This window comes from Crocodylus porosus, unplaced genomic scaffold (genome assembly GCF_001723895.1).
Source record: "Crocodylus porosus isolate Cpor-Errol unplaced genomic scaffold, CroPor_comp1, whole genome shotgun sequence".
Taxonomy (NCBI): Eukaryota; Metazoa; Chordata; order Crocodylia; family Crocodylidae; genus Crocodylus; species Crocodylus porosus.
This window is the reverse complement of record NW_017728948.1, coordinates 22,971,677-22,984,400: the sequence shown is the minus strand read 5'-3', so window position 1 is coordinate 22,984,400 and position 12,724 is coordinate 22,971,677. Positions and strand designations below refer to the sequence as shown.

General features: G+C 47.9%; 1 protein-coding gene across 4 annotated transcripts in view; it reads left to right on the top strand.

The window, feature by feature from the left end:
* STK32B (serine/threonine kinase 32B) overlaps positions 1 to 12,724 on the top strand; it is a 315,985-nt gene that overhangs the window by 201,796 nt on the left and 101,465 nt on the right. For all 4 annotated transcript variants that reach the window (XM_019553397.1, XM_019553399.1, XM_019553398.1 and 1 more), the window contains exon 5: positions 2,669 to 2,706. In XM_019553397.1, the coding sequence (XP_019408942.1) occupies positions 2,669 to 2,706 (38 nt within the window). The remainder of the gene's footprint in view (positions 1 to 2,668; positions 2,707 to 12,724) is intronic.

The following is a 12,724-nucleotide window of genomic DNA, read 5'->3' as shown; positions in this document are numbered from 1 at the left end:
CCCACCAGTATATAAGCACTTCAGAATGAAAGTACCATAAAGTAGATACAGAACTGGCTGGATCGTCAAGTAGGCATCATTGTTTCCATGTCTAATTTGGAGAAGGTATCAAGTGGAGTTCTCAAGGGGAACTACCCTGGATGCAGCATTTTTTTAATACCTTCATTGAGGATTAGAAGCAGGTCCGTCCAGCTTTTAAGCTGCCTGGGACCACAAGTCCTGGGAGCTGTACTAAGTAAGGAGCAGGTAACTGGGCTGCTTGCCACATGGATGGTCTCCCTGTCCCTTCACTGCACCACACCCCAACCCCCAAATGTTGAAGCAGGCACCCCCCATCACTGCACCACGCAGCCCAAATTGCTGCCCCCTCATGCATTGCCCTGGACTCACTCTCAGCTCCCCGCAGAGCATGTTGCACTGCCCTGACCCCTGTGGCAGAGGCAGGAATCAGCAGCCAGAGGGGGGAAGGAGGTTCCACCTGCAGTTGCGGCCAGAACAGTTGGGGGAACTGAGCCTGGAACAGAGCCTGGAAGCCCCAGTTTAATCCCTTGCAGGCTTCATGAAGCCTGTGCACTAGCAGTTGTACAGCCCTGATTTGGAAGAAGGGATTGAATGGACACCAAGTTGGGTGGAGTTGCAGATATTCTGGAGTGCAGGGTTAGGATCCAGAATGACCTGGATAAACTGAAAAAATGGTCCAAAATCAATCAATCAGATAAAATTCAAGATAGAAAAGTGCAAAGTTCTACAAATAAAAACTTGCTAGGCTGCAGTACTGCCAGAAGGTACATAGAAGTCACAGTGGACCGACCATAAGCTGAATATGAGACAGCAGTGTACTCTTATTGTGAAAATAGGATATTGGGCTAGAAGAATGCCTTACCAATCAAGGGAAGTGGTCTTACCACTATATTTGCCACTGGTGAGGCCACACACGGAGTACTGTGTCCAGTTTTGGGCCCCACACTTCAAGAAAGTTCTATACAAATTAGAAAGAACCCAGTGGAGAGCAACAAAAATTATTAGAAATATGGTAAGCATCACTTAGGAAGAAAGGGTGAAAGAAGTAGGATTATTTAGTCTAGAGAAGGGAAAAACTGAGGAGGGGTTTGATATCAGTCTTCAAATGCCTGAAGGTTAATTGAATGGAGGATGGAGATAGACTATTCTTTATGGCCACAGGGGGGCAGGGCAAGAAGCAATGTTCTTAATTTGAGGATAGATATTAGGAAGAACTTTCTCGCTATGCGGGTGGTTAAGCACTGGAAAAGGCTACTTAGGAAAGTTGTGGAATTTCTATGCTTAGAAGTTTTTAAGAGCAGATTAGACAGACTGCGATGGTTGAGACAGGGATGATCCTGTCTTGAGCCAGGGGCTTGGACAAGATGACCGCAAGAGATCTCTTCTGGCCCTCCTGTTCTATGATTCTGTTCTTTCAAACAAATCTTAATTCAATTCAAGGCAGCTGCTCATTTAGAGGGAAGGTCCAGTATCTCTGCCTAGGCAATAGGATATGAAGATTATCCTTAGTGAAATCGTTTCCATGTGACAGGAAGAACTGCAGTTTGAGGGATCTGTTTATATGCTGATACCTCTTACCATTCAAGTCTACAAGTAGGATCCTGGTCCTCTTATTCCAGGCTTCCTCACGCACTTCATCTGTCTGCTCCCCTGGCATAGCCAACCACGTGGAAAGGTTTGTGATTGTAGTGGCAAGTTACGATTTTGAGGGGAGTTAGCATTCAAGGTAGCATAGGGTGATTCACAAAACTCTGTGAACTTTTGAAACATAAATGACCATGAGGGGAGGGGTATGTGATGTCCATAAGAAATGGAAGAGTGGTCACCTATATGTTATGTTAATACTTCTAACTTATATCTGCCTTGATCGCATCTAGCATATATGGACTACCCACAGTAAAGAGATGCAATCCTTCTCTCTCTACTCTTCATTCCCAGCCTAGACTTAATGTTGTAAAATAGTTTTTTTTGGAGTGGTAACCATGTGAAAACAAAAACACCTCAAATGTACTTCAGCATGCATGTTTATGGGTGCATCCCCATGAGCAGAAATGTGTGGTTCCCTGGGGACAAACAGCAGCAGTAAAATATGTGCCATTGCTGCTTGTGCCGGGGAAACACCCATGCATGTGTGCTCTGGCTTGCGACATGTTACCCCAGGTGGGATCCAGCATCTGGGCTGGCCCCAGCAGCCTTCCCTGGGATCCTAAGGGCCTCTGGGGCTGCAGCTATGGCAATCCAGCAGCACAGAGCCTGGCCAGCAGCCGGAGCATGGCTCCAGCCAACCAGGCTCTGATTTCCAGTGACATGCACCACCCTGCTGTTTTAAAGCGCGGAGGGTTTTTTGAGACCGGGATCTCCCAATTGCCAACCCCCCTCCCCCCCCCCGCGCTGCAAACTAGCAGGGAGTGCCTGCATGTGCAGCATGTGTGGCACACACGCAGATGGGTCTGTAGCATTGCATACTGAACATCTGTGCTTGTCTGGATGTGCCCTAACAAGCTAGTAAAAAGATTATTTACTTTTGCATGCTGCTTTCCTTTGAATGTATAATTTCACCACTTTATTATGCAGGCAAAAGACACTTCAGAATTTGGAAGCATCCATTTCATACATATATAATGCATTTCCATTTCTTATTTTACAGGGATATCAAACCTGACAACATACTGCTGGATGAACATGGTAAGTTGCTACTCAGTGTTTTGTTCCAAAGATTTCCATGGCCTCATGAGCTGTTCAGGTGACTCTGATCAGTACTGTGTGACACTGGGTTTGTATCCCAAATTTGGTGTCTCTTTCTGTAGCAGTCTATCTGACTTGTGAATTGTCTTGATAAACTTCAGAGGAAATCACCTTTAGCCACATGGTAGACCCTATCAGAAAGTAAACATTTACAGAAATGCATAATTCAGTAAAAAGGAGGAGGATGAAATATCACTTGAAAAAGTAATTTGCATAAGCATGGGTGTCTGAAGTCAGATCCCTAAATCTCCATAAATAAAAAAGGTATGATTTTTGAGGAGTAGTATATACCTATAGTCCCACTTCCATAGCTGTTGGAAGTTCTCAGGATCTATAAGGAACAATCAAGCAATTTTTAAATAAGCGCCTGGATCTGGAATTAGGTTCCTAGATTTAGACAGCCAACTTCGGAAACTTAATCCCAAGTCTCTACAAAAAATCTATAGAGCTAGCTTATATTACAGTGAAATTTAAGATGGTAAGGTAACAAACTAAGTTTTCTAATATGCTTAGTAGGGTTGGAGTATTGTTGTAGCCATGATGGTCTAAGGAGTGTTCAAGAGGCAAGTATTTTTTATGTCTTTTATTGAACCAACTGTATAGTTGGGAGAGCTGTTAGACAAGTTTTCAGGCATCAAGTACCTGTCCCCAGGTCTGTCGAACAACTCTTAATTATACAGTTGCTATATCTCAGATATACCAACTATGCCCCTCTAATATGGGTATTAACAGCACTGTCTTCAATGAAAATCCTTTGTCTGTTTGCTTGTATTTAAACATTACTATATCAATATTTATATCTTTTTCCTACTGCAAAGACTAAGAGCTACTCTAATTAAAGTGCTCGGAGTGTCACATGTATCAGCATCCCTGCTGTGAAAAATGGCAGCAGGGGCATTTTATCTAAAGCTTGTAGAATAAGATTTAGTTAAAGCACCCACACCACCATTTTCAGTGCAGGGATACTGATACACATGATGCTGAAGTCTGCTGGAGCACGGTAACTGCTACGCTCCAGCAGACTTGATTAACTGAACCACGTTGAAACAACCTCACTGCACATGGATAGGCACCCATAAGTTACAGTTGCTTAACAAATAATGCTACAAAACCCTGGAATTTGACCCTCTGAATAATGAATTCAACACAGCTGAATAACATGCAAGTTTTTAAGTATGTAGGCATATATTTAGTAACAAGTTGCAGGCATGTAGGTGTTAATATTCCTAAGATATTAGTATCAGCAAATAAGCAAGAAATAGAAATGCCTTATATTTAAGTCTTAGGTGAATTAGAGTTGTCAAAGGCAATAAGAAATAATGTGACAATAAGCATATCAAATCTCAGATGGACAGCTTTTGAATGTGGTTGCCCTCATCTTTCCTTGTCTCCTATCAAGGTTAATTTCAGTACAAAATTAACTTATTTCAATAGAGGTTCCTCTGACAACTCTACTGGTGCTATTATTTCAATGGATACTGATAGTGGCCGGTGTGTTATAGCAGAAGAGGCTGACCCAGGTAGCCCAGATACTGAAAGGTTCAGAAACTCTTAAGCTGACCAAGGTGGCCAAGCATCCCCTTGCTTCAAATCCTCAGAATATTACTTCATGCCAGCACTCCTTAGAGCACAAACTGTCTCAAATGAAGATATAATCATGGCCCTTCACAATCACAAATGATCACTTTGGCAGGATTAATCAACCAGCTATTAAGAGGAATAAGAAACAGGAATTCTTGCACCTTAGATGTTTCCTATATGCCATTAGGTCATATAGCCTAGACCTAGTCATCTTCCTCATAATGAAGTTTGCTAGACTTCTTGAAGCTTTAGAAGCTTAAATGAAGCTATTTTTCTTCCCAGTATTTAAAGTATTTAAAGGCATAGTCAGCTTCCATCTAATAGCAGGCTGCTAACTATGGGCAGGCTGAGTGTGTTAAGAGTTGCTAAGAATTTTTCCAACTGTTTGGGTTGGTCTAATAAAAGTTATCAAATTTACCCAAGGAACCTTGTCTGCCTTAAGAGTTAGTGTGAGCAGAGCAAAGAAGTGTAACAGAAAATCCTATAGAATAAGCCTGAACTTTTTTAACCCTGGTCTCAAAAGTACTAAGCCAATTTCCTCCATTCTTGACCTTCTCCTTATTATTAAGATTCATAAAGTCAGCTATTACTGAATTCAGCATGCACAAAATTTATGGTTGAGGGGTTGTTTTTTTCCTTTTAGATTACTTAGACCTCATTTGAGTGATTGTGTTGGCTGAAACTAGATTAAACTAAACTAAACATTTAGGTTAAGTACAGGCATTCAAGAAGCCCATGATGGAAGTGCTCTAGCTTTTGAACTTTACTCTAAGTGCCCCCATTTAGGTTGGGAGAAATAAGAACACATTAGTCCTTAGGGGGTGGGGGGCTGGGGCCTGCCTGCATGACCCAAGTGCAGCAGATAGGGGGCCTCTCACGCACCTCCCAGTGTGTTCTGTGGCCTCCCTGGGTTGCTGAGGACTTCCAAGGAGAGCCAAATGGCCAAGCCACCCCTGGTTGGCTGGTGGGGATGTCACAGCCCCTGCCCGGACCAGATGCAGCGGTGGCTCGTCGTGGCCATGAGCCATCAGGCAGCCATCCTGTGCATGCCCACCCAGTGCACTTCCTGCATGTGTGTCCTGGAGGCCTGGGCTCTGGGGGGGGTGTGTGTGTGTGTGTGTGTGTGTGTGTGTGTGTGTGTGTGTGTGTGTGTGTGTGTGTCCCAGACACCTGGGATCTGTCTGCATTTTCCCCCAGATATTTGGGTTCTGTGTGCGTGTGTGTGAGTGTACATGATGTCTGGGTTCTGTGTGTGTGCACCCCTTCCCCCCCACACACACAGAACCCAGGCATCCAGGTCATGACTGAGCCACTGACTTTCAAGCAGCCAACGAGGACAGTGCCCACCTCATGCACAACTCCCTGTTCCCTCGGGTGATAGAGAGCGGGTACTATGCTTCTGGAGTCCCCGATTTCATCATAAGTGATGTCACTGAATCCTCATTGGGAGCCTGGTCTATCCCCTCCTGCCATGGCTCATGAAGACCTATAGGGGGCAGCTGAACTTCCAGAAAGAGCACTTCAGCTAGGGACCAGGCCTGGAACCACAAGCACACACAACGCAGTGCAGGGATGGGGGAGAGAGTGATCCTTCTGACCATGTTGTTGGCTCTGGCCCAACACAGTAGCTGACTATCCGGATCCATGCAGCCCTGGCTGACTACCTTCTCACCCACATAAACCAGGAGCCCTCCATGGATGAATAGGGCTGGAGGGCTTTCAGTGCCCACACCCTGGCACCAGGCCTGGGTCACCTTTCCTGGACCCCTCTGGCCCCATATCACAGCCCAGGCTGCCTGGGCACCATTCCCCTTCTCCTCTCCTTCCCCAATCCCCACTCCCAGGGGCACACACTGGGGTGCAGGAGAATGTGGCATGAGGAAGATGTGTGCCTTAGTTTAAAATGTTGTGGTTGCCAGATTTTCTCTGTGTTTAATAAAGAAAGCCTGTTGAACATTGTCTGTGTCTCAGCCTGGTCCCTCCTCCTAATTCACACAAAACAGCAAACCTTTGGCAGCAGTGGGTTTGGGCAGGAGAGGGGTTGATAACAGGGCATCAGAAACTTGACGGGGGGTTGAGGTCAGGTAGAACACTGCAGGGCCTGAACTCAACAAACATGAAACCTTGGAGAGGGGAATGGGGCCAGGGGCTTTTGACCTGACATCCCACTTTCACAGGTCTGGAATCAAGACCAGGGACTTTTCCATGTAAGAGCTGGATAGCTGTGTGATCTTGGACCCAATGACTGTCTGAGAGAGCTGTGGGCCAGGAAGCATCCATGGAGGGCTGCAGGGAACACTGAAGACCGCTGGCCCTCCCATACAGAACCTCTGGCCCCTTGGCTTCCAAGGCTGTGTCTTCAAGGACCACAGACTCACAGGCCTCCCTGATGCCCTGGACTCGTATCAGGCAGCTGGTCCAAGCCCACAAGTTATCAATTCCTGTCAAGGCTACACCACTCCCAGGCCTCGTGGTGGAGAGTGAATGAGCTGGGGTCACCAGTCTCTGCTGCCAGAAGCTACCCTAGCAACCATCTGGCCTGGTGAGCTGGTAGGCTGCCCTTTCTGGCCCACTTTGAGTGCTTCTTCACCCCTTCAGGTCTGGCCAGAACCACTTGGGGGGGCTTTGCTCAGCAGGTATTTAACTAGGCTTTCCATACATCCAGGTTTTCCTGGACATGTCCCTTTTTTGGACCATCTAATCTCCATCTAGACATTTTTTTTAAATATGAAAAAATGTCTGGGATTTTGATCCTGTCCACTGGTGGGAGCAGGAGTAGGGTGATTGGAGGCAGTGGGTGCACGTGGCTGGCATGCAGCCAGGGAGGGTGGTGGGAGCAGTCCCAGCAGCTGGATACAAGTAAGACTGTGGGGTCCAGCGGTTAGAGGTCCAGAGTTTGGGGACTGTCCAGTGTGGAAGAAATTAAACTCCACATTGTGGTTGAATCAGAACTGACAGAGCCAGCTTTTCTTTATTTAGGACTATACTGTGATCACAGAGAGAATTCCAGACAGCAAGGGGAATCACCCACTCATCTGTTTCAAAGGATTTCTCAAACTCTATAAGTTTACAAGTGTATTTATTCTTAAAGCAGAGAGAGAAAAAATACGACCTTGGACAGGAAATCACTGGTCTAACACACACACAGACATACAGGCAGTTTACTTAAAGAAGAGTGAAACATTGTACTTATAGAAATAGTTATCAGTTTCTGGTTTCTCAGAGAGAAAAATAAACTTAACATCCATACACAGAGTAATATATCAAGACAAAACAAGGCATGCAGGATTCCTTATCTTAGAACATTTAACTGAAATAAGCAGCATCAGCACCTCTGGTCTCTGTCTGTTTTCTTAGTCAAGTTAAGAGTCCAGTTAAATTTATTACCACACCAGGGAGCTCTGTGTGTGTATGTGTGTGTGTGGAGAGGATGGGTGTGTGAGGTGGGGCAGGTGCCTACTGGTATTGGGGGAAGCTGTCTGGGTGACAGGGGTGCAGCAGGGCAAGAGCGGTGGGGGGCAGGCACCTGACCTTCAAGCAGAGGAAGGGGCAGGGGGATCCTTTGTGGGTCCATGGCTAGTCTGGCAGCACCGGGATCAGTGCCTGTGCTAACAGGGCTGGACAGACTGGGAAATAGGTTGGGGATTGCTCTGGTTGGTCAATACAGCAAGTGCCAGTGCCACGAGAATCAGAATCAGCAAGAACCCATTGGAATTCACCCATGGATAGGATCAGAGGGGAGGGGAGGGAAGGGGAAAAAGTACTGTTGGGCTGCTTGCCAGTCTGTTCAGCAACCCAGGAGTCACCCTGGCAGTGAGAGCCAAGCCGCTGAGGTAATGATCCCCGTGTGGGAATCCTTCCATCACATTTGTCACTTTCCAAGAGTGGGAGGGAGGCATGGAGGAAGAGAAGGAGGGAGGTCTGGGAGTTTTTTGACAAGGGGTCAGGTGCTGCTGGTGAACTCAGACCAGTGGGGTGGTGGAGCATCTTATGGGAACTGGGTTAGGGGACTTGCAGCTGGCCAGCTGTGGTGAGGGGGTTGCAGCCTCCCCACTACCGGCCAGAGTGCCTGGGCAGCTGCAACCCACCCCCCACCCAATCCCAGCTGGTTACAACACCCCCCACATACACTCTCCCGTGGGATGCTCCACCGCTCCACCAGTCTGAGTTCATCAACCATGCCTGCAAGGGGGGATTTTTTTTCTCATTCCTGCAGTGGTTGTCAGACATAGATACATGGTATCTCCAGTCCTTGACCTGGGGCTGCTGTCTGCCAAACCTGCTGTTTATCCATTTGCCTGATAAGCTCAATACACTCTATAAATGCCTTTCCATGAGTGCTTTGTGGGGAGTGCTCAGAATGTCTGTGTTTAGGCTCCAGTCTCCCATGGAGCACATCATGGCTCTGAGAGAAGTGGCAAGGACATGTCAATTATGCAGATTTATGATCCAATTGAATGGGCCATACTCCTTTAACCACCCCAGAGCAGTGGTGCAGGGGTGACTTGGTGCCTTGGCTGGGCTCCAGGCTTCAGCAGGGAGGGAGGGAGTGGGGGGAAAGTGGGCAATTCATCCTTCCCTTATGCCCCAGCATTCCTGCCCCCACTCTGGCCCCAACCCCTTTGTGGGCTTTTTGGCCATAATGGCCTAAGGGAGGCTGTGGCCACAGGGGGTGGCCTGTGGCAGCCTTGGCTCCCCCTGCTACCCTTTTCTTCTCCCCCCCCCACCCATCAGGGGCTCTGTGTTTCCCCCAGGACTTTAGTCCCTATCAGGGTTGCATGGAGCTGGTGCAAACCTTACCATTCAGGGTTGCATAGTATCCTTGTGTGTGGCCTGACTCATTACAAGTGTTGTGAGAACTGGCTGCAAATCCTGCAGGTCGTGCCAGCACAGCAATTTCTGTGCTGGTACTGGGAAGGGGTGGGGCAGATACTCACCCCACATCTCTGGCAGGTGTGCAAAGACATATGATAGGACTTGGTCCAGAATAGTCACAGCCCCTGTATGGGGAACAGTGTCACAGGGCAACCCTCCACCTCCTCTTCCTCTGCTTGGGTCCCTGCAAGCAACTCCTCCAGAACACCCCTTGTTCAATGGGCATGGTAGGGAGGACAGCTGCCCTGTTTTTGGTGAGGAAATGAGACAGGTCCTTGTAAAATAGCATGCTTTGCTGCCAGCCCAGAGACCACTTTCTAATGTCAAGCACGTGATAATAATGTGTCCTCATCAATGTGGTTTGGTAAGACACTGCTCCAAATCTCTGTTGTGATCTCTTGCCTGCATCTCCTGAGTGATATGCTTGAATGCATTTCTGATTTGGTGCCCTTTCTGGAGCTAGCACTGGATGTCCTTCTCAGCCCAGATGGCGATGGGATCCTTTATTTCCCCAAACTTCCACCTACATCCCCATGCTGGCTGTTGAGGGTAAACTGCTCATCCATGGTCCATGGCAGTGCCTGTTCATCCATGGTCCATGGCAGTACCTGTTCAGGTCTGTGGATCTGGCTGTAAAGGAGTGGGGGGAATGCTGGAAGGATGACTGGATGGATGGAAGCAGTGGTAGGCACATGAAGGTGCAGTGTCTGGTGTTTGGTTCTCACTCTCACTTCAGAGGCTTTGGGCCCCTGCTTCCACTTCAGCTGCTCAGCTGCTCAGGTCACCTCCAGAATTTTGAATTGTCTAGGGGCTTTCAGCTGATGCCCCATGATTCTGGCAATGCCACATGCCCCACCCAGGCTGTAAAAGTCAAGGATACACAGACCACATGGTGCCTTAAAATCATGGGGTGTCTCTCTGCTCACCCCACGTTCAGTATCCCCCCCCAACCAGATCTTCCCACACACTGACTTACCTAGTTTTTTATCTACTAGCTATCTGGTGATCAGTGAGGAAGAAGAACGAGAGTCAATCAGCATTGAATAAGAATGAAGGATGTGGCAGAAGACTTTCCTCCAGGAAAAAAAGAATGGTTAGCACATATTTAGGGCCCACCTCAGCCGCCCTTACTTTACACTCTTGTAAGATGGAGGACTTTCGTGTTGTGGATTCTGTTACTGGCATGTTGTGAATTTGAACCCCAAGTAGTATTTGCCAAATTTTACTAGATTTCATTTTTTCGCTTTTACTTTTTCTTTCCCCACCTCTTAACTGGCTGTGTAAAGTCCCTGTTTTGAGAAGACTGCAACATAAATATTAGGGGTGTGCAAAACAGGCTGTATTTGATTCGGATTTGGATTCAGCCAAATGGGGGATTTGAGTTGGTTTGAATTACTGTCCCAATTCGATTTGGCTGTATCTGAATCTGAAGATTCCATGTTGATTTGGAGAATCAGTGCTTTGGCCATTGACACAGCTTTAAATGTTTTTTCTACGTACCTCAAGGTACCAGGCATGGCTCTTGAACACTGCGATGGTGGGGCAGATAGAGCATCCCACAGAAATGTGGGGGAGCCCCCCTTGTGCTCGGTGGCAGACCAGAAAGTGGACCAGAAGTACTTTCAATCCACTTCCAGATCCGTCACAGAGTGCATGGGGGACCCTCCCACCCCATCACCCCAGCTCAAAATGTGTCGAAACAGTGTTGAATTGAAACAGCTGGCGAAATTTCACACAGCCCTATTAGCTACCCTATATATGTATCTCTGGGATTCCCAGCAGCATACCTCAAATTCTGTAATAAGTTATGAGAACCTTCTTTCTGTCATGCACAAGGTTCTCATCACTTGAGTGATGAGAATTACTAGAAATTGGCTTTAAGACTCGAGAACAGCTTTTTCTGTATTAAAAAAACTCTTCTAATAAATCTAATAAATCATCCTGAATCCCACTGGTAGATGGTTTCACTCCTTTTCCATCTTCCAACCTTGATAATGCTTTTGTCTAGCTACATTCATTTGAATTATCAGATTGCTTGGTGGTGAAGAATCCAATTAATAGGGTTTAGACTCTTTTGAACAAGAACGTGCATGTGTGTAAACCAGAGGCTAAAAAAAAACAGGAATATGAAAAAAACTTAATCTAGTGGATTAAAAAAAAAAATCATGATTTTAAAGCAATAATAATGTTCTGATACCTGGCTAATGCCTTTCTAATATTTGGAGTTGGTGATGCTGGGCTTTGAGTGACTAGTGGATCTCAGCAGGTTTATCTACATGTGTGTTTGCTGCAGCATCAGTTTACTCGCAAGTAAATTACTCATGAATAAACAGTGCTGCGCAGGAATCTACATGGACAGGGAAGCAGGAGCAAATTTCCTGCCAATCTGCTCCTTCTTCCCAGGGCCCTGCAGTGGGCCCCTGTCACCACCAAGGAGAGCTCCAGGCTCCGACCACTGCTGCTAGCAGCCAGCAGCCCCACTTGCTGCTCTCTGGCCGGCCACTTCCCTGGCCAGGAGCAGTGTACCCAGCTCAGGGACAGCACACGGCAATGCCTCTGCCTCTCTGTGCCATGGTTGCTCCTGCCTCTGCCCCTCACAGTGACAATCATTGCCCCAGGCTCCTGTTGGCTGCCATGCTGGCCCTGGTGGCTCACTGCACTGACCACCAGCCAGCCCATGGCCATCTCACCCCTCCCAGCTCCCCCATGTGCAGCGACTGCCTGCCCGCCCACCACGTGCTGTCCTAGGGCTGCCAATGCACACCTGCTGCCTTGACTCCATTAGTCTGGCTGGACCCTAACAGGGACACCAATGATGGGCCCCATGATGCCACCACCAGAGCCACCATCGCCTTCCTGGGCCTCCAGCCCTTCTGCCTCTGAGCCTGCCAGGCCAGCCAGAACTGGTGACAACACATTGTCCAGCACACCTGGGACAATTAGCAGTGACTAGATGCCTTCAGGATGACCTGAGGTCCAGAGGAGAGCTCTTCCATGAGACCTGGGAAGACATAGTGCAGTGCGCAGAGGATGACTGGCAGTGGCAGCAACACCTGGGATGGCAGTGGCAGTCCATCCCTGACAAGGCCCCCGGAGAGCCACACACTCACCAGCAGTGGCCAGGGTCAGGGCACGAGCAGGGGCAGGTGTGGGAAGCACTGGCCAACCACCTTCCCCAGCAGTCCCCACTCTAGACTGACTACAGCACTGCCCATGGACCTTCCCACTGCAAGCACCATGCTTACTGCAGATACATCTCAGAAGGACATGTTTTTATTCCCCCTCACATCAACCAAAACCTTTTCCGCCCTCCCTCCCCAGTAAACAGAGCCCTTCCACTGAAGGTGGCTCCCACTTTGGCAGCTGGTGTCCTGGGTGAAGTCCTGACCCCACTGCAGATAACTCCAGCACCATATCTGCATGAAGCCAGTGCAAGCAGCAGGCCTGGGCCCCGGCAGGGGGCTGGGTGCCACCAGAACAAGGGCATAGTTGGGGGCAGGGG